This window comes from Garra rufa, chromosome 10, assembly GCF_049309525.1.
Source record: "Garra rufa chromosome 10, GarRuf1.0, whole genome shotgun sequence".
NCBI classification, from domain to species: domain Eukaryota; kingdom Metazoa; phylum Chordata; class Actinopteri; order Cypriniformes; family Cyprinidae; genus Garra; species Garra rufa.
In genome coordinates this window covers 8639821-8665692 of record NC_133370.1, presented here as the reverse complement: position 1 = coordinate 8665692, position 25872 = coordinate 8639821, and the positions used below count along the sequence as shown (strand labels likewise).

General features: G+C 35.9%; 2 protein-coding genes and 1 long non-coding RNA gene across 4 annotated transcripts; all 3 read left to right on the top strand.

The window, feature by feature from the left end:
• The first annotated feature begins 234 nt into the window (after window positions 1–234).
• LOC141343903 (CD48 antigen-like) lies at window positions 235–2129 on the top strand. The gene is made up of 3 exons (XM_073848570.1): window positions 235–289; window positions 1154–1462; window positions 1840–2129. The coding sequence occupies exons 1-3, from the start codon at window positions 235–237 to the stop codon at window positions 2127–2129; spliced, it is 654 nt and encodes a 217-aa protein (XP_073704671.1).
• A 137-nt stretch (window positions 2130–2266) lies between these two features.
• LOC141343781 (uncharacterized) lies at window positions 2267–4871 on the top strand. The gene is made up of 3 exons (XR_012356798.1): window positions 2267–2392; window positions 4434–4474; window positions 4604–4871. It is a non-coding gene; the product is annotated as an uncharacterized lncRNA (long non-coding RNA).
• Window positions 4872–12020: 7149 nt separating this feature from the next.
• On the top strand, window positions 12021–25809 carry LOC141343982 (interferon-induced very large GTPase 1-like). 2 transcript variants are annotated; one of them, XM_073848693.1, is made up of 7 exons: window positions 12021–12223; window positions 12463–12501; window positions 14645–15074; window positions 16928–17036; window positions 17423–18019; window positions 19273–19355; window positions 20356–25809. In XM_073848693.1, exons 3-7 carry the CDS (start codon window positions 14655–14657, stop codon window positions 25135–25137), a joined length of 5991 nt encoding a protein of 1996 aa, XP_073704794.1. In that variant the 5' UTR covers window positions 12021–12223; window positions 12463–12501; window positions 14645–14654; the 3' UTR covers window positions 25138–25809. The 2 variants fall into 2 exon arrangements, with proteins under 2 accessions (XP_073704794.1, XP_073704795.1); XM_073848694.1 differs by lacking the exons at window positions 12021–12223; window positions 12463–12501 and adding an exon at window positions 13137–14065.
• Window positions 25810–25872: the final 63 nt, after the last annotated feature.

Here is a 25872-nt window from a genome sequence, read left to right as displayed (position 1 = left end):
TCAGTTGCTAGTTTTTATAGTCTGTGGTCTTATCTACATGTGTGTAAGGAGCAATTTTTCTTATTGATAGATATGAATAAAATCCAACAAATAAAGTATAAAAGGAGATAATCATAATCATTAAAATGCTGCACCAGCTGTCTGTGGTCGGAAGAAGCTAACCGAGTGTCATTTTACCTGTATACAACTTCCTTTTCTAGGACAGCAAAACCACTAATTCTCATGTTTGTTGCAATGGCAGTAGATTGTCTGCTTGCATCCTTCATCCTTCTCATCATCAGTAAAACAGGTAATTAAATAATGAATCCAGTTACTTATTAATGATTATGTTTATGGTGATTACTGCACAGTTCAGAGTTTACATGGTTTTGAACATTTACTGTCTTAGCTTAGTGTGTCTCATGAATTGCTAAGACTAAGTTTTGTTATTGTTTAATGCTTTAATAATGCTTCTGAAAAGCAGTCATTATTAATCTGTCATCTCAAGCAGAGTATCTGCACATTTACATTTAATCATGTATTAGATGGTTTTATATTGATGCTTTTATTTATCAAATAGAGATGACACAATGGGAGTTCTAAAATTAAAGTTTAAAACATCGTCTAGAAGAAAACAAGCTAGAACAGCAAAGGAAAGCAGGCTGATTCGTCTCTAACACTACAGTTTTAAAGAATACTTTTTGTTACATTAGGAAAGTTTATCTGTCAACTGTTTCTTGAACACTTTAGGAGTTAAAGCACAAAGTGCTACTAGAGCTATAGAAATTTTATAAAGTCATAAAATTCATATAAAATCAATGAAATGTTGAGATACTTTGGTTATACTGCAAGAACCATGAATCATAGAGATTGTATATGCAAAATGTACATTCACAAATATACACAGTATAGTTATATTCAACAAATCTATAAAACCCAAGGTCTTAATATTGTGTTTCAAAGATATTTGTAGGATTTTCGTATTTGATAAACAAACACTGATAATAAATCTGACTGATAAAAAAAATGACATTTATTTTACTGTGAGTATACAGCCTTAACAATTTGCTGAAACAATGATTCTTATTATTTATGTAACCAAATACAGGAATGTGAGTTGATGACATGAGATGGTGGTGTAAAATGTTCTGACTGTGTGTTTCTTTCTTCTCAGGATTCAGTGCCGAGATCTCAGTGTTTGTGGAGACAGGAGCTTCTGTTCAGCTCAATATACAGACGCAAGGACTAACAGAGTTTGATCAATTATCCTGGATAAATGATAAATCAGTGAATATAATTAAATTTTTTATTGAAACTAAAAAAGTAAGACCTCACAATTCCTACAAGGACAGAGTGGATTTCAATGATAAAACATTCTCTCTGACACTGAAGAACATGCAAAAGACAGACAGTGGACTCTATACAGCAAGAACAAGTGGACAATCAGACAAAGACATTGTTACATACAGAGTATCTGTTATAGGTGAGTCTGATTTCTTTGTCTGATTGAATGTGTTCTTGCAAAAAGACAATTTGTGACATTTTTCACTTTCAAATTTAAATATTTGACTTTTTTTATTCATCAGATGTTTCTGTAACCTCAATTAAAGCAAAAACAACAGTTGAAGTCTTGATGATTTTTACTTAAAACCTTTTACATAAAAAATACTGATAAATAATGTGGTTAAAGAAATATTTTTGATTATGTTTGTACTCTTATGGAACTTATATTTTAATGTTCCATTTACAGCATCTCTACTGTTGTTTTTCTTTAACAAAATAAATGTTTAAACCTTTTTAAAACCACTGGGCTGTAAACTGTAAATGTGATTCTAATCTTGGAGAACATGTGTGTTTCAGATGCTGTAAAGATTCCTGTCCTGACTGTGGACTCAAGCTGGTCTAATGATTCCTGTGTTATCAGTGTTACATGTGGAGGTCATGAGCTCACACTCAGCTCCACTTTTGTATATACCGCCTGCTCTCGAGAGGAAGTGACATCACATGAGATCAACACTCTCATCCTGTACTGCAGTGAGAAATCCATCATTTGTAACCACAGCAACCCTGTCAGCTGGAAACAAGACAGAATAAACATCACACAGCTCTGTGAAGGTAAATATCAACAAAGTCTTTATCAAACAAATTAAATCTCTGTTTTTGGTTTACACATTGCAAGCTGGATTTCTCTAAATGATTTTTTACAGTGATAATTGTTATATGTCTGTAAAGGTAATATGAATAGACTAATTATTGCAGTTCTTTATTTTTTATTTTTTTCCAGTGTATGAAATACAACAAATCACCTCTAACAGTTCATCTTACATGTTTCTGCTCCTTGTTTCGTGTGGTGTTGTGGGAGTGATAGTGTTTGCTGGTTTGATTCTTTACTGTTGCTGCAAGAACAAAACCGGTATGTCCATCTCACAAATACTGAAAAACTGATCCATATTTCTACCTGAAACAGTTTCTTTAGTACTAAAACAATGTGGGAATATGAAAAGTAAAATGAGCTTTAAGCTTCAAGGCGTATATTGAGAAACAACACACACATGATTAACAGCCTAAAAGTTGATTGGTCAAGTAGTATAGTATTAGTATTAGTATAGTAACCCAGATAGATAATCATTGTGTCTAGTTTTGTCTAGTTTCATTGCTCATTTTCTTTTTGAGTGCAACATAAAGACTCCTTGCAAAATGATCTAGAAATCTAGAGATTTCGAGTAAAATATTTGCTTGTATTCTGACTGCACTAAATCTCAGTTGTTGGCATTGCAATATTTTATTTGTAGCATTTTTATGGTCAGACAACTAGGTTTTTTTAGACTCCCACTAATGAGAGCAGTCTAGTGAATCCAGAATATAGGTCAATATTAAAGGGGTACTCCACCCCAAAATGAACATTTTGTCATTTATCACTTACCCTCATGTCGTTCCAAACCCATAAGAATCTTTGTTCTCATACCGTGAGTCTCAAACACCATCGTTTCCTGCTTCTTATATAAATCTGGTGTTTGCAAAAGACCACTGAAAAATAGGCGAATTCCAACATAACACAGACTATGACGTTATAGTTGCAATCATTAATACTTACGTCCCCAACATTTCATCGCCCAATCATCAGACGTTCTGCAGGTAGGCTATTGTGAAAAAACAAAGTAAGGACAATAGTGAAAATGGCAGATCACGGAAATAAATGTTATGTTCCAGGTTGTGCAGGAGATGTTAAGTGCAGGGATGGGTTGGTGTTTGTACTCAGAAATTCAAGGAAAACAAATAATGCGATCTAATAAAATAAGGCAATCCGCTAAATAACGGTTAGCTTCCTGCTAGTGCTAGCCTGTTACATTGCAGTACATAAAATTTCATTTACCACATAAACAGAGTAAGGAGAGATGACTGCGCAGATGATGGTGAATGATTTGCAGATCCTGATCACCGCTGACAGCATCTAAACTTGTTAAATGTGTTAAGTGCTGCCATTGTAGTATAACGTTACACAGAGCACCTGCGATTGCAATTTCAATGCCCCTCATATTAATAGCTGCTTGAGCTGCGTAATTAAATATATATTTCCTCCATATGTTTCTTTCTTGCTGTGCTGCTAAATGAGCCGCTCTGTGAGACAGCCAATCAGAGCAGAGCTCCTCATTATTATTCATGAACCTTCCATATAAGGTAATAACAGACCATTTCATTCTAGCACAAATCCTAGGGTTGTAAATAGACTTGTAAAACCATTTCTGGAGAATTTTTGCCCTTCTGTGTAGATATCAGAAAACAATTTAAAATATTGTATCAATGCATTCTATGGCACCTTTAAGGCCTAGAAAAGTATGAAATATGTCTTCAAAATAATCAATCTGCCTTCAGTGGTTCAACCATAGTTTTACAAAGCTACAAGAATACTTTTTGTACGTACACAGCTGACAGAGAACACTGTACGCTGTTTGTGTCCAGGGGATTCAATTTAAAATGGCACTACGGCGATGCAGGGGAGACAAATGGTTAAATAAAGTTATAATTTTTGTTTTCTTTGCGTACAAAAAGTATTCTTGTTGCTTTATAAAATTCAGATTGAACCACTGATGGCAGATGGACTATTTTGACGATGTCTTTTATATACTTTTCTGGGTCTTGACAGTGTTGTTTACTTGGCAGTCAATAGTGCAGTTACAAACCTCCCAGTTTCTATCCAGAATATCTTAAATTCTGTTCCGAAGCCGAACAAAGCTTTTACAGGTTTGGAATGACAGGGGGTAATGACTAATGTCTAATAACAAAAATGTTAATTTTGGGGTGGAGTAACCCTTTAAACTTGTAGACTGTCAGTCTGTGTTACATGAGATAAATCTCACCTTTTTGTGTCTAAATTCGGACAGAATCAAACACAAACAAACATGTTTCCACACAACCTGTAATCTGTGCAGTAAACTTACATTCTGATCTCTCAGGTGTCAAACAGACTGATGATGCAGACTATGATGATGTTGAGGTGAGATTCATATGATTGTTCCTCTATACTCCTGCAAATGTCAGATAGTAAAAGTCGTTTCAAACTCATTTACTGAATATTAATTGTTTTTCACTTGAGATTCTGTGATGGTTTGATTTTTAATTTCAGACTCTGACCCAGAAGATGACAGGAGATAATTGGACCACAGTCACCTACCATGCAGGAGGACACCAAACACCTTTATCTGCTCATGACCGCTGAAGACCAGACTGAAGACTGAGTTAAAAACACTTTGATGGCTGACTGGACTCACCAATGGAGCTTCAGGTCTTAATTTAACAAGCTGATTTCATGACTGTTGTGGAAATGTACAGACAGTCTTCAGTTGGCTTTTGCAGAGTGCTTTTACTGTTTTGTGAACTTGAACTTACCTTTATTGGCCAGGTTTTTCTTAAATGTATTTTTTTTTTAATTTCCCTATTTTTGGATGCTAGAATGTTTTCTGACTGATAAAAAGACTTTCACTTATTTTCACTGTTGTTGTTTTTTTTTGTGTGTGTGTGTGTGTGTGTGTGTGTGTGTGTGTGTGTGTGTGTGTGTGTGTGTGTGTGTGTGTGTGTGTGTTTTTTACATATGTGACCCTGGACCTGGTCTTAAGTAGCATATGTATATTTGTTGCAATAGCCAAAAATACATTGTTTGGGTCAAAATGATTAATTTGTCTATTACCCCAAAAGTCATTAGGATACAAAGATCTTGTAAAGATCATGTTCGATTAATATATTTTGTAGTCTTTGTATCCTAATGACCTATTGGATGCTAACCAGTCAGGGTTCAGGAGTGGCCATTCAACTGAGACTGCGCTACTGTCTGTCACTGAAGCCTTGCGGACTGCAAAAGCTGATTCCAAATCATCAGTACTCATCTTGCTGGACCTATCTGCAGCATTTGACACGGTGAATCACCAGATCCTCCTGTCTACCCTCTCATCATTGGGCATCACAGGGACTTCACTTCGCTGGTTCAAATCCTATCTCTCTGGCAGGTCTTTCAGGGTGGCCTGGGGAGGGGAGGTTTCCAAAACTCATCAACTGGTCACTGGGGTTCCTCAGGGATCAGTTCTTGGACCCCTCCTCTTCTCCATATATACCACATCTCTGGGCCCCATCATACAGGCACATGGCTTCTCCTACCATTGCTATGCTGATGACACACAGCTCTATCTTTCTTTCAAACCAGATGATCTATCAGTAGCTGCAAGGATCTCTGGCTGCCTGGCGGATATCTCTGCATGGATGAAGGAACACCATCTTCAGCTCAATCTAGCTAAAACTGAGCTCCTTGTCTTTCCCGCCATTCCAACTTTACAACATGACTTCTCCATCCAGTTAGGTTCATCAACAATTACCCCATCGACTTCAGCCAGAAATCTTGGTGTAATCTTTGATGACCAATTGACTTTTAAAGAACACATAGCTAAAACTGCTCGATCCTGCAGGTTTGCATTGCACAACATCAGAAAGATCAGGCCCTTCCTAACAGAGCATGCTGCACAACTCCTCGTCCAGGCCCTGGTCATTTCCAGGCTGGACTACTGCAATGCTCTTTTAGCTGGTCTTCCAGCATGTACAATCAGGCCAAATGATTCAGAATGCAGCAGCACGACTCGTCTTCAATGAGCCCAAGAAGGCCCATGTCACACCTCTCTTCATATCCCTGCACTGGCTACCGGTTACGGCTCGCATCAAATTCAAGACAATGATGCTGGCCTATAGGACAACCACCGGCTCATCACCTGCCTACCTCCATTCACTACTACGCATCTACACTCCCTCCAGAAGTCTGAGATCCTCTAGTGAAAGACGCCTTATTGTACCACCACAGAGAGGCACGAAATCACTTTCCAAAACATTCTCCTTCAACGTCCCTGCCTGGTGGAATGATCTTCCCACCCCCATCCGAAACGCAGACTCCATAACTGTCATCAAGCGACTGCTGAAAACCCATCTTTTTCGACATTATTTGACTCAAAAAAAAAAAAAAAAAAATTCTTCTCCTCTCTTTCCTGATCTTCCCTTTCTAACCCGTACTCATCTAACAACGCCTGACATATGGTATTTTTGAGCACTTCCTATGTCGATCTGCCTCCTTAGGATGAATCACTTGTTGTATTCCCCAGTTGTAAGTCGCTTTGGATAAAAGCGTCTGCTAAATGAATAAATGTAAATGAAAATTAAAATGTAAATGTCCTACTGTATTTATATCAAAATGTATTTTTTTATTAATAATATGCATTGCTTAGACCTTTATGGACAACTTTAAAGGCTTTCTCAGTAGTTTGATTTGTTTGCACCCTCAGATTTCAGATTTTCAAATAGTTGCATCTTGGCCAGATATTGCCCTTATTTATTCAGCTTTCAGATGATGTATAAATCTCTATTTAAAAAAGAAATAAATCTTTTTTAAAGGGTCACATAAGCATTACATGACATCTAACTAATAATTGTCCAGCAGAGGGCAATGGCGAACACTTAACGGATCTGTCTCCAATGGAATAGCTATAAAGAGGTTGTCTGAGTGTCGCTGCACAGATATCCAACTTGCTGTTTTAAGAATACAACATCATAGATCATCTTCTTTCATCCTTTATTCTGCTTCTCATCAGAAACACATTTATTGAACTTTAATCTGAAAAAAAAAATGTACATTATGTTTCTAAGTCTGTTTTGTTCATGTCTAGTGCTTTGTATAAAGCCAATCTGCCATAGTTCTGCTTTCATGCAGAGCGACTCCTTATATTACATCAAGGGGTACGCAAAGGAACTGCAGAGGGTTTGTGAGTTTACTGAAAGGCTAACAGGTCATTAAATAAAAAAATAAAAAACATCATTTTGAAATAACAATCAAATAATTTACTTACTAAAAAAGAAGAAATATTTTATGTTTACCTGCACATCATATGACCATTAACCAATGTCAGAGAGCCATCAACATGCAAATGTAATATTTATTAATTTAAATATTTATTTTAAAATCTCAGGGGTACTTAAGGGGGGGGGGGGGGGGGGTCATTATTTCACTTTTTTAACTTTAGTTATAGTATAGTCTCAGTAAACTACTAGTTTAGTAGTTTTATACTGCAAGTCTACATTTCCTTTAAACTTTACATTCTTTAAGTATACGACTGTGTCCCTTTTAGGTATTAATTTGTATATATTTTGTTATATGAATATCTGAACATACAAAACATCAAAAGAAAGAATGGTATCTGCTTGTAAACAAAAACATTTTATTCTAGCTTTATGCATTCTATTTTTATAAACACTTGAATGTGGGTAAGTTTCATAAATAAAACATAGATAAATATTTGAACAAAAAGCTAAAAAAAGACTATTCATGATAATCAAAATGTAGATGGAGTTGATCAACACCCCAAAGCTTGACAGTCATTATTACCTCTTTCGTGGGTCGATATTTTATTCCATTTTTTTTAAGTCAACTGTAACAAATGTCTGTAGTTTTCACAGCATTATTGTAAAATGAACAAATCCATACTGTCAAAGAACTGTAGAATATGTATACAGTATGTTGCTGTAAATCTGCAAAGCATCATGGGTAAAATCACAATCGTGGGAAATTGTGTAAAATTATATTTTCCTGTGAATCATAGTACAGTAGTTTTGAGCTGTATTTTTCTCTCAGCTGTATTAACCCACGTAATGGACGTTTTTTTTTTTTTTTTTTTTTTTTAATTTGATCTCGGAAAGGTAAAGTTGCTCATTATTTTTCCATACTTTTTGTCATTATTGTTATATTTACAGTTTTCATTTGTTTTTCAGAGAGCGTGAGAGAGAGAGAGTCCAATTTGAGAGTGTCCGAGAGAGTTGAAAACGGATATCCACATTAGTCGTTAAGAGTTCACGTCCCTGCTAAACGTCATTATTTTGATAAAGGACTAACTTCTGTATAAAAATTAATCTGGAAGTGTGTCTGTGTATGTTTGTGGATTAGCCGTTTGAAGCCACGTAAACAGGAATTAATGCTAAACGTCACATGCTGAGGCCAGAATTATTGCATCCCATTTTAGGTCTTCTGTATGCACTTGTTACATATATAGCTGTTTTACTTAAAATGCTTTGAAGAAAAGATACCAAAAGATAAGCTTAATTGATATCTGTAATTTATGAAGATTTTTTTTTTTTTTTTTTTTTTTGGTGGCCAAAATTATTAGAACACTAGTATTTTTAGTAGTATCGAGTATCTTTTGCTGTAGTGTGTCACTAACGTTGTACAGTAAGTTGCTGTGATTAAACTTACAGTCAGCATACTGTGGAATATATTACAGCAACTTGCCAATCGCTGCCAGTAAGTTCCTGTAAATTTCACTGTTATCTTTTTACAGTGTTTACTTAAATTTCATTTTAGTATATTTTCTAGAAGTATATAAAGCACATGTCTGAGAAGTAAAAAAAAAATTAGACTGTAAGTACACTTTCCTATTTTTAAGTTTAAAAGAAGTATACTAATAGCACACTTGAATACACTTTTTTTTTTTCCAAAGGGTGTGGTATCGGATTCAGCTTTGTTTTGCTGTACCAGACATTTCTAAGTGTTTCCTTGTTTCCTGTTTTCCTTGCCTTTGGATTGTTCCCTGGTTCCTGATCGTTTGCTGCTTTGACCATCTGTTGTTTGGATTAGTTTTGCCCTGGGACATTGTTGTTTGGTGATGTTTGACCCTGCCTGTTTTGACCACCCTCATTAAATAAAGTTTGCACTTGGATCCCCTATTCCTTTGTCACGCTGTCCGTAACAGTTAGCATGGCCCAGATAGCTTTAAAATGGTAAAAGCCTCTTACCATGTGTCATACAGCCCGTATTATATTTACAGTTCTACTTACATTTTTTGCTCAGGAGTCGTTTTTAAATCAGTTTCAATTTTCAGGACAATGGCTTTAGGATGAATCACTTGTTGTATTCCCCAATTGTAAGTCGCTTTGGATAAAAGCGTCTGCTAAATGAATAAATGTAAATGAAAATGTAAATGTCCTACTGTATTTATATCAAAATGTATTTTTTTATTAATAATATGCATTGCTTAGACCTTTATGGACAACTTTAAAGGCTTTCTCAGTAGTTTGATTTGTTTGCACCCTCAGATTTCAGATTTTCAAATAGTTGCATCTTGGCCAGATATTGCCCTTATTTATTCAGCTTTCAGATGATGTATAAATCTCTATTTAAAAAAAGAAATAAATCTTTTTAAAGGGTCACATAAGCATTACATGACATCTAACTAATAATTGTCCAGCAGAGGGCAATGGCGAACACTTAACGGATCTGTCTCCAATGGAATAGCTATAAAGAGGTTGTCTGAGTGTCACTGCACAGATATCCAACTTGCTGTTTTAAGAATACAACATCATAGATCATCTTCTTTCATCCTTTATTCTGCTTCTCATCAGAAACACATTTATTGAACTTTAATCTGAAAAAAAAAATGTACATTATGTTTCTAAGTCTATGTTTTGTTCATGTCTAGTGCTTTGTATAAAGCCAATCTGCCATAGTTCTGCTTTCATGCAGAGCGACTCCTTATATTACATCAAGGGGTACGCAAAGGAACTGCAGAGGGTTTGTGAGTTTACTGAAAGGCTAACAGGTCATTAAATAAAAAAATAAAAAACATCATTTTGAAATAACAATCAAATAATTTACTTACTAAAAAAGAAGAAATATTTTATGTTTACCTGCACATCATATGACCATTAACCAATGTCAGAGAGCCATCAACATGCAAATGTAATATTTATTAATTTAAATATTTATTTTAAAATCTCAGGGGTACTTAAGGGGGGGGGGGGGGGGTCATTATTTCACTTTTTTAACTTTAGTTATAGTATAGTCTCAGTAAACTACTAGTTTAGTAGTTTTATACTGCAAGTCTACATTTCCTTTAAACTTTACATTCTTTAAGTATACGACTGTGTCCCTTTTAGGTATTAATTTGTATATATTTTGTTATATGAATATCTGAACATACAAAACATCAAAAGAAAGAATGGTATCTGCTTGTAAACAAAAACATTTTATTCTAGCTTTATGCATTCTATTTTTATAAACACTTGAATGTGGGTAAGTTTCATAAATAAAACATAGATAAATATTTGAACAAAAAGCTAAAAAAAAGACTATTCATGATAATCAAAATGTAGATGGAGTTGATCAACACCCCAAAGCTTGACAGTCATTATTACCTCTTTCGTGGGTCGATATTTTATTCCATTTTTTTAAGTCAACTGTAACAAATGTCTGTAGTTTTCACAGCATTATTGTAAAATGAACAAATCCATACTGTCAAAGAACTGTAGAATATGTATACAGTATGTTGCTGTAAATCTGCAAAGCATCATGGGTAAAATCACAATCGTGGGAAATTGTGTAAAATTATATTTTCCTGTGAATCATAGTACAGTAGTTTTGAGCTGTATTTTTCTCTCAGCTGTATTAACCCACGTAATGGACGTTTTTTTTTTTTTTTTTTTTATTTGATCTCGGAAAGGTAAAGTTGCTCATTATTTTTCCATACTTTTTGTCATTATTGTTATATTTACAGTTTTCATTTGTTTTTCAGAGAGCGTGAGAGAGAGAGAGTCCAATTTGAGAGTGTCCGAGAGAGTTGAAAACGGATATCCACATTAGTCGTTAAGAGTTCACGTCCCTGCTAAACGTCATTATTTTGATAAAGGACTAACTTCTGTATAAAAATTAATCTGGAAGTGTGTCTGTGTATATTTGTGGATTAGCCGTTTGAAGCCACGTAAACAGGAATTCATGCTAAACGTCACATGCTGAGGCCAGAATTATTGCATCCCATTTTAGGTCTTCTGTATGCACTTGTTACATATATAGCTGTTTTACTTAAAATGCTTTGAAGAAAAGATACCAAAAGATAAGCTTAATTGATATCTGTAATTTATGAAGATTTTTTTTTTTTTTTTTTTTGGTGGCCAAAATTATTAGAACACTAGTATTTTTAGTAGTGTCGAGTATCTTTTGCTGTAGTGTGTCACTAACGTTGTACAGTAAGTTGCTGTGATTAAACTTACAGTCAGCATACTGTGGAATATATTACAGCAACTTACTTGCCAATCGCTGCCAGTAAGTTCCTGTAAATTTCACTGTTATCTTTTTACAGTGTTTACTTAAATTTCATTTTAGTATATTTTCTAGAAGTATATAAAGCACATGTCTGAGAAGTAAAAAAAAATTAGACTGTAAGTACACTTTCCTATTTTTAAGTTTAAAAGAAGTATACTAATAGCACACTTGAATACACTTTTTTTTCCAAAGGGTGTGGTATCGGATTCAGCTTTGTTTTGCTGTACCAGACATTTCTAAGTGTTTCCTTGTTTCCTGTTTTCCTTGCCTTTGGATTGTTCCCTGGTTCCTGATCATTTGCTGCTTGACCATCTGTTGTTTGGATTAGTTTTGCCCTGGGACATTGTTGTTTGGTGATGTTTGACCCTGCCTGTTTTGACCACCCTCATTAAATAAAGTTTGCACTTGGATCCCCTATTCCTTTGTCACGCTGTCCGTAACAGTTAGCATGGCCCAGATAGCTTTAAAATGGTAAAAGCCTCTTACCATGTGTCATACAGCCCGTATTATATTTACAGTTCTACTTACATTTTTTGCTCAGGAGTCGTTTTTAAATCAGTTTCAATTTTCAGGACAATGGCTATAAAACATCTACTTGTATGCTTGGATCCTTCTCTTCATCTCTAACAGGTAATAAACTTTTTACTTTTTGTAAAAAAAGTACAAAAAAAAGGTTGCCTTGCCTTGCCTACATTTTAGTTACATTTCTGAAATTAACTGAATTACTTGTCTCTACAATACAATGTTGTCAGCAATTTATTTTTTCTACTTTAGGTTTGTCAGTTTGTAAATGGTTTATTTATAGTACAGGAGTATGAAATGTGTAAAACGGGTCTAAATAAATAAAACTAATTATTCTCTCTCCACAGCTTCCAGTGCTGAGATTTGTGTATTTGTGCAGGCTTCAGGTTTGATGAATACAAGAAATATTATTAAATTTTTTTCTATTGTTCTGCTTTTGGAGATTTTAATTATTAATGTATAAGTTAATGATTCTTAATCAAGAGCGACCCTATGTCCAGGGGCGGATCTCACACTCACCAGGCCATCCCAAAAACCCACAACAAATTCTGAAACCATGGACAATATATATATATATATATATATATATATATATATATATATATATATATATATATATATATATATATATTTGTAAAGCCATTATTATTATCACATAAAAAGTATAATCCATTGGCTGGTGCCACGCAAAATAATTAAAGATTATCTCTTGAACTTCCATTTACCTTTTTATAAAAATGTAAGTATTACATTAGGACCATGTGCTATTGTTTTATCTTGCCTAAATGTCAAAACTGTTGGCCTACAACAATAGCTAGCCTGCATCTTGAATATATCTTTAGTAAAATCCTAATATTGATTTTTTTTTTTTTTGCATTATCATGGGTCATGTTTTGTCCTTAGGAAAATTAACCATGGTTTAATTAGGCCTATGGTGAAAGTATAGCAGTAACTGTGTTTTTTTTTTGTCTGTTTTTGTTTTTTTGGCATTTTGATTACAATTTGTATAACCAGAGTTTTACTACAAATACCGTAAAGTGTAGTAAAACCTTTTTTAATTTGTGGTTACCATAGTTTAACTATAGTAACAATGGTTTTTGGTTTTTAGTGAAAACATGGTTAATTTTTGTAAGGGTTGTATTGTTGTTAGCCTTAGCTCCCTCTAAACGTGTTATAAAACAATGTGAATATTTGTCTGCTAAATTCCTACTCTTTACAAAATTATGCCATTTAGTTAATTTTGCAGCAAACTGGCTGCTATTGATAATATTTGCAAGCAGTTTAATGCTTAACTAAGAAAACAAAACTATATTTACAGATGTATCAGACCTGTAAATTAAGTACTGAACAGGACCGTTTCGACCCTCTGCTCCACCTGGGCTCTCCATTCTGGAGTCTTGCATTCTTTTGGCGGAGCGTGCGCGTGGCAAATTGCGTTGTCAGTCAAGACAATCCGGATTACGATTTATTAGAGAATTATTATTGAATGGCGAATTTGGAAATAATCACTTTAGTACATTCGGCAGGCAACAGAAACAACAACAACAATATACATAGGCTATATATGAAAATAAAATATAAATAAAAAAAATGGCAGCGGGCCAAATTGGCTGCCAGGCCACCGGGAATTGTCCCGGTTCTCCCGATGGCCAGTCCGCCCCTGCCTATGTCGTACATTCAACACAACATCTCAATTCCCTCCATCAGGGAACGAGGGGGTTTCGTTTTACCAGAAATTACGTGACTAGTCTGAACAAGAAACCTATTTCCACTGTGGCTCACATTTTCATTTGTAGTTGTTCCGCGCCAGAGGGTGAAGTCTATGATATGAGGTTGTCTGAGATTCTCTTGTCTCGTCTTCATACACAGTCTGTAATGTTTGAGCTGTTTCAGTATTTTAAATCCTTTTTACGTTCAAAGAAGGATTACAGTCGCTGATCAGATAAACAGGTGATTTAAATTTATTATTATTAATTTTAATTATTTTAATAGTGTACATATTTGTGCTATTTTGATAGTTGTATTATTAAGAATTATATAAACCTTTATTATATTTCAATAAATGACGCAATGCATGTCCTTAATCATTTTATTAATTGATTTACATTAAATCATGTGCATCCACATTTTTTTTTCTTTGTTCTTTGTCAATGTCACTTTCATAAAATTTTATATTTCATCTTTATTTATTTCACAAAATAACCAAGCTTGCAAAGTTGGTCAATAAACTAGATAAATTTCCTGGGGGTCAGAGCTATGAAATATATCTTGGAGTTGCATATTAGGAGGTGGAGTTGAGGCTGTTTGGTTTCTTGAGCATTACCTGCCATGTACTAATGAAAACATTCAAATCTCATATTTTTATTTTACATTTCAGATGTCACTTGGTTTGATATTTTGTATCTAACACAATGAAAGTAATGTTTAAGTGTTACACAAGTGTTTAAAAGTGAGCAAATACTTTTTAATCTGTATTGTCTGAGGTTATCTGACCCACCAAACCTGGGTAATGTTTATTTTTCTTTTCAGTCTTATAATTATGGATCAATTAGATGATGATGTCATGGACACCTCTCCAGAATCATATGGAGATTCAGGGGATGTCATGGATATTTCTTCAGTGTCATACAGAAATCCAAATGATGTCAATTCTCCAGTGGCACATCAAAATACAGATGACCCCATGGACAATCCTTATGTAACAGATCAAGAAGCAGATGATGTTGTGGCTGCTCCTCCAGTGGCACATCAAAACCCAGATACCATGATGGACAATCCTCCAGTGAAACATGATGAAAAATATACAGAAAACCTAAAGAAAGATAATTATGACCAATTTGTGACAGACTCAAAAATAGAATTTCAGATGCAACCAACTTCAACTCCTTTCACATCACTTGATCAAGACCTTGGTGGAAAGACTCTTGGAACCTCAAATAAATCACATGAAGAATACAAGGTACATGTGATAATACAATTAAAAAAAAAAAGGATTTAAAGTAGTCCCATAGAAGAACTATGTTGGGTTTCTCAAAGAACCTTTTAGTGAACAGCTCTTAAAATAACCATTACTTTTCTCAGTGTGAAGATCACTTTAGTAATCTAAAGAACATTTTTCCACTAACAACCTTTTGTGGAATTGAAAGTTTCAATGAATGTTAAAGATTCTTCATGGAACCTGCCAATAAAGAACCTTTATTTTTAAAGTGCCCCTATTATGCCATTTTAAAGGTAGTTAATATTGTTGTTTTAGTCTCTTAAAACAGGTTTACATGTATACAAGTTCAAAAAACACTTTAGTTTTCTCCAAAATTAGATTTAATTTGACCCCGTTTCTAAATGATTCGTAAACGACTCGTGTGAAGCAGTTCGAAGAATCAGTCTCTCTAAACCCCTCCTTTCTGTGAGCCCTCACTGCTGTGATTGGTCAGATGGTGCAGTCCTGCATGATTGGTCTACCGCTACAGCGCAAAAACGAAACGCCCATTGGCATAACTGAATGACAGCTGTGGAGACCTGTTAATGCATAGAAAAGATGGCCTCGATTTTACCCTATCAATTCGAGCCGGAGTCTGACGATGAAACGGTTGAAGTGGCACAAAGACAAGAAACTGTTTCGAAAGCACGACTGGAGCAGGACGTTTCTCAGTGGGTGTCATATGTTACCTGTTAAAAGTGCTTGCAATTTGCTTTTGTAAGCGAACCGGGCACACGTCTACGTTGTGAACTTCAACATTGTATAATGCATAACACTGCTTTAAGCCATCGTTTATCATTATCATTACTTAAACTAATAAGGCAGACAGACAGTCAAGCTGCATCAATCACAATTTTTAGACTACATTGCACTCAAAGCTGAACAATAGAACTACAGAAACGCAAGTTAGCCGGTTACCAAGACATGAGCGGGGTTGTTACACACCATAACGTACACAAAGACATATTTTGAACGATCGCTAGAAAATACAATCATCAATTATTAATCATACTTACAGGTAGAAGTTCAGAGGAGCAAGCCGGTCCAAATAAACTGGGCACTGATCCATTTTTTAAAACCAAGCGTTTGGTGAATCCCGCGTTGTAACGTTACTCCCCAAGATTGGAAAAGCAGTCATCAGTAAAATAACGTGAACACAACACAAGATTGGAATTGTACTGCTGAGGTGGTGTTGTTGAAAAAATGAATGTTAACCAAAGATTACTCTTTCGGAGGGGCATATAAAACAAATTTACTCTCACAGCGCAGGATACAGCGTCTTCTTGACATGATGTAATCCACGTGAAAATTGTACTGTTTGTGGGCGGGCAAGTTGTTCGCGACATAGAACGTGGGCGGACATTACGCAAATGTGTAGTTCGTGACGTGTGGCCGTAACAGAAAAAGATTCGAATTGCTGACGACTCGTTTAGGCGAATGTGAGCCGACTCTTTTTTTTTGATAGACAAAAACTTCATTTATCGTGCACTGTCGGCGTCACAACTTTGCAGATAGTTTATGTTCACATACAGCTACATGACACACTACATGAAATATCATATTTGAAAAGGCATAATAGGGGCACTTTAAGAGTGTGCCTCACTTTACATATGCTACATGGCCCAATGTATGTTTTAGAAAGTGTCCTTCTAATTTAAAGGTTCTATTTCACCTATTTTGCCTTGGTAGTAACAAGCAGAGATGCAGAATAACCACTGTGTGATGTTTAGATGTCATTTTACTTCAAAGATCTATGCACATTTTTACACTTGCACAATTAAACATACCTCTAAAAAAATGGTAATGAGACAGATAATTTCTTTTTATCTCTCCAGGATAATGTGAAACCAGTAGAAGAAGGGAGTAACCCAAAACCTGGTGGTAATGCAAACATTGAAGCACATGTGTCCTCAGGCTTTAATGATTCATCTCACAACAACATGGGTAAGAAATGCAATTAGTACAAAGTTCTGTCACAAAACTCTAGATGGTGCAGTTCAATTTTAACTGATAAACTGATTTAATCTGATGAAATTACATTATTCACATTGCACAGCCCATTGGTTCTAGTTGCAACAGCAGCCAATGAGCTTCCTGCTTAACATTCAAATACTCAGACAGTTGCAGCGTGCATTCAGGTTTGGGTCTATATTGCAGCAACCCAGACAGCAGATTTATTCATTAACATTTCCATGCATATGCACAAATTTGAGAGCTGTCATGGCAGAACTCTTTGTCAGCAACAAGCACTATTTCATTAACATACTGTACATTGTGGTGTGTTCTTATATTCTCTGAGTTTGAGAACAGTTCTGTGTTGTTTATTCTAGATCACGGTGATCCTGATTTGACCATTGCAGTGTTTGGAAGCTCTGATGCTGTCGAGTTTGGATGTGGCAATATTCTACTTGGAGATAAACAAAATGCAGAACTTCCAATGATCATTCAAGAGAGGAAGATATCAGAACATTGTGTCTCTGTGATCAACATGATTGGCTCACATGAGGCTGATTTCAAACCTGTCAATCATGTTATTGGTCAACTAATGAATGAAAATGAAATCCATGCCTTCATCTTTGTTGTGCAATTGGGTCAGTTAACAGATGCTGATCAGATGGGTATTGAATGGCTACAGAGAATATTTGGTGATCGAGTTCTTTCATTTGTGATTATTGTCTTCACCTATGAGAGAGAGGAAGAATGTGATACTATAATCGATGACCTTAAGAACAACTCCATTCTGGAACAGCTGGTGAAGAAATGTGAAGAAAGATATCATACCTGCAGCAAGATCATGAACAACCAATCAGAGATGAGAGAACTGATTGATAGAATCAAGCGTCTGTTCACTGACAATAATCAGCAGTGCTACACCAGAGAGATGTACAGCTCATCACCAGACCTGCAAAACAGTGAATATCAAAGTGGTAACAAAGCTTCTATGTTCACTTTTGGCTTACATTTACCACAGCTACAATGTAACATTTTAATTCAAGATTAAAAAACATTCAAATATTATACATATTATGGAAGTTGTTTATGGAATTTTGCCTCTATACATTTTTAAATTTAACATGGTCTCATTAGTATTTGTAGGTATTCGTAAGTGTGGTTCACACAGACATTGTTTTACGGGGAGCCGCTGCTCACTTTTCATATATTGTTTTAAAAAAATCATGTATTAACATCATGCATTACAAAACACTCAAAAAATGTTGCCTGTGTCTCTCAACAAACTGTCAGCAATGAAGATGCGGATTTAAATTTCACAAACCCTAAATCAGGGGTGTCAAACTCAGTTCCTGGAGTGCCGCAGCCCTGCAGAGTTTATTTCCAACCCTGCTCTAACACACAAACCATATAGTTTTCAAATAAGTCCGAAGGACCTGATTAGCTAGATCAGGTGTGTGTTTAATTAAGCTAAAATTTCCCTGCGTTCCATTCTGAAGGGCTCATCCCTATGCCCTAATCCCTTCACCCTTTGAAGGGATTAGGGCATAGGGATGAGCCCTTCAGCCCATACAGTATCTGCGCAAATGGTCATGGGGGCCTGAAGTGTCCATCAAATTCTTCATTCTGAAGGACCCTTTGTTCCTTCGGTTTGGAACGACACTTCAGTATGGAGGCCATGATTGTTTTCACTCCAAAGTGCCCTTCAGAGGGCGATATATCCTGATTGGAACGCACCACCAGCAGGGCTGTGGCCTTCCAGGAACTGTGTTTGACACATGCCTTAAATACACAAAACAAAACTTACAGACATCACAGTAAGAAATGATAGCTAAATCAGATGTTGATTCTGAAAAATGGCAGAGTTGCTCATCCCTGCTTCAGGGTCTCATAGAATAAATATTAGATTGACTTGTGGTAATAAAAAGTGGATAAAATTAGTTTTAATTGATTTTCATCCATTTTAGTCAGTCTGTAAAAATCTCCAAAAATACTTAAAGATCATCACTTTAATTTATTATATATCCTAATGATATTGAAAACACATTTGTCATTATTGAATGTACAGTATTGTCTATGACCACTTTAATATGGCATTTGTTAGTGAATTGATAAATGTTAGTCACATGGGTTGTTTTTGAATTAGCCTACTTTAAAAGAATCTGCACACATTTAAATTTTCTTAAAATGTCCACTAATAAATCTTTCCCTGTGTTTCCATAAAATCAAGGTGCAGAAACAGTAAGCATCGGTGACACTAATGCACAGACTCTAGGGAGCCTGGTTCAAACGGATAAAGGAGACAAACAAAAGGTAAGAACGTATATGCATAATTAACAGGCTTATTTTTCAGACCATTATTCATATTGGTCTATGTTTGCATAGACTTCTAAAATTTGCATAGTATCTAAAATACATAATTTGTGTATAAACCTGTAAAACATGTTTGTAAAAACAAAGTACATATTGAATATCTATTAAATAATGTAATTGATTGACTTGATTATATTATATTTATAATGAATGGGATTATGTTATGATGCTTTCCTGGCTATGAGGTCTAGGACATTAGAAGAGTAGCCTAACATTAGGCCTCCCGTGGGTACACAACTGTCACTGTACTGCAGTGATAGCCCAATTAACACGTCCAAAGTATTGCTATAAATATTGAAACAATATTTATAAAAGCTTCTGGGGTTATTCATAATTTGTTGAAAGTAATTTGTTAATGCATTCACACTTTTACATTTTATTTTAGTGATCAGTGGTTGAAGAGTAGAAAATACTAGAAAATGCATTTAAAGAGTGGACGTTTCACTGATTTATCTTACAGTTTAATGCTTGCTTACTTCCATAATTCATACAAAGCACCATGGGCCATAAGAAAAAGGTGGATAGTAGGCCTATATTGTATCTAAAATAAGTGTCGCTCTACATTTATCTGCTTGTTACATTTTTTTTAATGTTTTTTAAAAGTTGTTGGTTGTGGGTAAAGGGTTAAGGGATTTAAAATATTATTAAAACATAGTAACAGTAACAGTAAGTTAAGCCACAAATATATTTATGATAAAATACATTTTATGTTTCTACAGTTGTAAACAGGTAACAGTGTTTATGTTTTTGATGCTGTCTGTCCAAGTGTACAAATATAGGCTATGTTTTTATACCTTCAAATGTTACATACAGATACATGTAAACAATGTGATCAGGAAGCATATTAATTTGTCAAATGATTTTAATGTAATAAATTATGAAAAGTGTACAAATTAACATTAATTTCAACTATACTATTTTATGGTACTGTATTTTTCAGCTAGGTGCAGAGCAACTCATTGATAGGCTTCATCTTAAAGGCAAACTGAGAACTGTAGATTTCCTTAAGCCAGTTGTACAATCACAGTCCCAAGAGTCTTGTGCAGAAGAGGAGCTGGCTTCAGTTTTTCTACAGAAGTTGATGATGATGGACTACAGAGCAAGATCCCTTCAGATTATGGAGAATAATGAACAACATCACGCACGACAAAGTAGCAATGGCTTATCTGAAGATAATGGCGATGCCTTTGATAATATTTTTGGAGAAACTGCTAAACCCTCTGATGAAACAGATGCAGTCCACTTAATGGATGTTCAGATGGCTGTGTTTTATTGTGCAGATAGTTTCCTAAAGCAGCTCATGGTAACTAAACTCTCACAGTGTCAGTTTGCTCTTCCCCTGCTTGTACCCAATCCATTCACACAACAGATTGAGTTCCCACTCTGGACATTTAGACAAATCAACAAAAGCTGGAAGACAACTGATGATACAGGTAAAATCTATAGCAAATTCCAGCCAGTCTACAAGGCAGAAACCCCAATGGTGGCTTTCTTCAGGTTTGGTCCTGCATCTTCATCCAAGTCTCAACTAATGAACAGCCTGATCAATGAGAAACACAACACGTTCTTCCACAGGAACTGCCCAGGCAGCAGCAGAACCAGAGTGCTGATGGATGGAGTGGTGGAGATCGCCTGGTACTGCCCTTCTGGAGAGAAAACAGACAGATTTACTCATTGTGTTGCATTCTGTAACCTCCATGGTGATGCAGGAGCCCATGAAACACAGCTGGATATCCTCACTGAAATGGCCTCTGTAAATGTTGCTATTTTACCACAACTTGACAAGAAAGATAAAAGCATGACCAAGATCCAAACCTTCTACGAGGACTCAAAGCCATTCATCTGCCTTCTTACTGAGAATGATTCAGCTCTCACAGAAATGCGGAAAGGGAAATACAAAATTGGTTTGAAAGGCAGAAATCAGTCAGTTGTATTTGAAGAAATCAGAAAAGCGATTAATAATGTGCTTTTATCTACTGAATCATGTTCCTTCTTTAAGCTTGAAAATGTACCCAAAAACAACGATATCAGAGTTGATGAGGTCAATGATGATGACTGCAGGAAAGGAAAAGAGGCAGCACAGCAGATGATAAATTTACTGGAGAATAAAGATCTGACTGAAATTAAGGAATCATTCCTGCCATGTCAGGGAATGCTGTGGCATCAGTGGTGTCAGAAAAATAAGGAACTTTATCGACCAACATTAGGAGAGCTACATAAAGGAAGCAACATTGAAAAGAACAAAAGTTCTAAAAAATCAGAAATGCAGAAAATCCGTGAACTGCAGCAAACCTCTGACCTAAGTCATTTTATCAAAATCTTTATTCAAAAACTGAATTCATTCCTAGGAGATGAGGTGGCATATTTTCTGAAATGGCTGGGCATCCTGCTAGACAATTTCACTACTGAAAATCTTTCAGCCCTTCTTCATGAGTATAATGAAAAATGGTCAATAGTCCTAAATCTTAAAAAGAAACATGATAAATCACAGCAAATGACAGCAGCACAAGTAGAACTTGAGAGAGTATCTGAGAAACTTCAAGCTGCAACCTTTGGCTTGGAGCACATACTGAGAGAGATCAGTCAGATATATGAATCATGTTCATCTGTCAAGAGAAACAAAAAAGACCTGAAGTTTCACTACTCCTCTCTTCCGAGTCTTGCAGCAGAGATGATGATTTCTGGATTTCCATTGGAGCTGATGGATGGAGATGCTGCACATGTTCCTTTGATTTGGGTTACTGCTGTTCTTGATGCACTCATCCAGAAACTGGGAAATAAGAGAGTCTATGTGTTGTCAGTTTTAGGGATTCAGAGCTCTGGGAAATCCACTATGTTGAACGCCATGTTTGGACTTCAGTTTGCCGTCAGTGCTGGCAGATGCACCAGAGGAGCCTTCATGCAACTGGTCAAGGTGTCAGAGGAAATGAAAACACAGCTAAAGTTTGACTACATTCTGGTCGTTGATACTGAGGGACTTCGTGCCCTAGAATTGGCTGGAAGGTCAACAAGAAATCACGACAATGAAATGGCCACATTTGTTGTTGGTCTTGGAAATATGACATTAATCAACATCTTTGGAGAAAACACAGCTGAGATGCAGGACATTCTTCAGATTGTTGTTCAGGCCTTCATGAGGATGAAGAAGATCAGACTGAATCCAAGCTGCATGTTTGTGCATCAGAATGTCTCAGATGTTACAGCTGGAGAGAAAAACATGGAGGGAAGGAGACGACTGCAGGAGAAACTGGATGAGATGACGAAACTTGCTGCTAAAGAGGAAGACTGTGATACAGAGTTTTTCAGTGACGTCATTGCATTTGACATTCAAAATGATGTAAAGTATTTTTCACAGCTCTGGGAAGGCAGCCCACCAATGGCACCACCAAACCCCGACTACAGCAGAAATATTCAGGAGCTGAAGGAAACTGTTCTCTCAAAAGCTTCTAACTCCAATGGTATTACACTGTCGCAGTTCAGAATGCGTATCAATGATCTGTGGAATGCACTACTAAATGAAAACTTTGTGTTCAGCTTCAAAAACACACTTGAGATTGCAGTATACAGAAAACTGGAAACTATGTACAGCGACTGGACGTGGAGCCTCAGAAGCGCCATGATCAGCACTGAAGAAAAATTCTTCAACAGAATTAACAATGCAAACATTAAGGTTCAGGAAAATGACTTGTTGGCTGACATGAGGATGACAAAAGAGCAAGTAGAAAAATCAATGATGTCTTACTTTGAGGAGGATAAAGACAAAGACATTCTGTGTCAATGGCGTGGAAGATTTGAAACCAGAATCAAAGATCTTCATGATGACCTTGTGAAGGGAACAAAACGAAAGTTGGATGAAGCAATTGAACAGAAAAAAGCTAGGGAGCAGCTGGATCAAAGAAGGACAGAGTATGAAAACAAGCTTTTCAGTAGGAGCAAAGAACTAGCTTTGAGCCTGAGAAATACAGTAACAGATGAACATATGCTTAAGGAAGAGTTTGACACAATGTGGAGTAAATGGGTCACTGAAATGACCAAAGATATTCCTCCACTGAAAGACATTAACTTTTGGGAGGATGTGACACAGATATTATCTGAAAACCATGAACTGACTCTTGTAAATGAATGCTTAAAACAAAAAGATTTTAAACGGATAGCCTGCCGGAGTGATTATTGTGACTACATAATACTAAAGAAGCATCTGGAGCGCTCTGATGAAACAGCATCTTCAGCAGAAACTACAGAGAGCTCGAAGAAAACCAAGAGTGGGATATTCAGTCGATTCATAGAATATTTAAGAGGGACTCAAAAGCCACCGGAGAACATGGATTTAAATGCTGAGCTTTATTACTCAATACGGGATCTGACTCATAAAATTATTCGGGAAACTGAAATGAAAATGAAGAAGTCACCAGTTGGAACACAAGGCTACAATGAAAGTTTTGTTCAGGAAATTACAGATTGTGTTAAAAAATCAGTACAGAAACATAAATCTGTAAGCCAAAAATACAAACTGAAAAAGGAGTTTACCATAGATCTGAGTCTCCACGTGTGTGAGATTGCAAGACTGACATTTACTGAACTCCACAAAGAATTCAGAGAAGCAAATGACCCAAGACTTTATCTTGATAAGCAGAAAACTCAATATTGGAACATCTTCAAGAACTACTACAAAGGAGCAACAACAACAACCATTCTGAGTGAATTCATTTGCAGCAAACTTGAACCATCTATTCTACAAGCTGTTTACAATGAAACTGCTATTGGTTTGGCAACACAGATGAGGTCTGACATACAAGCATTACGTGAGAACAGACCAAATCTGGAGAAACACATTCTGAGATTCCTTGCAGAAAAGGAAGACTTTGACCAATACAGACAATACATTCATAATCCCAGAGAACACTTCAAACTATTCATAAAGAATGAAGTGGACAGATACTTCACTGAGCAGAACAAACAGATCCTAAATATTTTCAAAGGTAATCTGAAACAGAAAGGGCAGATTGTAAGTAATGCAGTAAAGGCGGCTACAGTGGAGGCCAAAAGTCAGAATGGGGATGGTTGCATGTGGTTCAGATGCTTCACCAAAACCCTGAGAGATGAGCTGCAACTCACAGGAAACTCATGTGTGGATCTCAGTGAAATTAAAGATGTGGATTTTCTTGAGAATGTTTTGAGTGACAGTCTAGAGGAGAGGATGACAAACCTACAGAATTGTTTTAAAAAATTTAATGACATAAAAATGGAAAAGAGCAGGAAAAGACCAGATGAAATCTTAATTGAGCACTTCTGTCAGTGCTGCTGGGTTCAGTGTCCTTTCTGTAAAGCCATCTGCACCAACACAATGGAAGACCATCTTGGAGATCACTGTGTTCCTTTCCACCGCAATGTTGGACTGAATGGGTGGTTTTACAGAGGAACAACAAACCTGTCTGTTAACATCTGTACAACAGCAGTGGGGAGTGATCAATCTTTTTACCCAAATTCCTCTGATGATGAAGTCCTCTGGAAAGAATACAGAAAAGGAGGTCCTGAATATGCTAACTGGAGCATCACCCCTGATCACTCTGAGCTGCCGTACTGGAAGTGGTTTGTGTGCAGATTTCAGAAAGATCTGGAAACAAACTACAATAAGACATTCCAGGGACATGGTGAGATTCCAGATGAATGGAGAAAGTACACAAAAAAGGAAGCTCTTGAGAGTTTGGATAAATACTTGTAATGAGAAAGTTAACAAATGGCACTCTGTCAGATCACTGATAAAAGATGATATTTGTGCATCCGGATTTTTTTTTTCTGACAAAGGTGATATGAATACTGTTCTGTTTTGTTATAAACACTGCTGTAGATGCTTTGATCACTATTATCAAATACTATCAATACTATCAAAGTATAGACAGACAAACGTGACTGTTAAAACCAGTGTATCCTGCCTTATAAAATTAAATTGAGAACAGATGTTCTTTTATTTTTAAGACTTCTCCGATTTTTTGTGACTTATTAGATCTTCTGATCCATGCTAGGTGGATGTGTTGATGCAATAATGCTCTGGATTGTGATGTACAATCTGTATTGTATTTACTGTTGTTGTTGTTGTTGTTTTATTTCATGATGGACATGATTTTTCAGACAGTTATGTTGTTAGTGTCTTATATCTACTCTGGATGAAAACCAAGAGTCAACAGGGGAAAAAAGGCAACCACATTGTTTCGCTTACCAGAGATGAAAATGCACCATGTTAACCACTTAAATCTTTACAAAGCTCTCATACAGTACCTGCATAGTAAATCTATTTTAATTTGTACTCATGGTTCTAACAAACATATTGTAGTTCTACAGGTTTTATTAAATTGTGTGATGCTTCTAATTTTGAATAAAGCAGAAGTTGAATGAATTGAACTTTGATTTTTTTAGCACATAACTCACATATATGCATAACAGAGGTATGTGAACACTT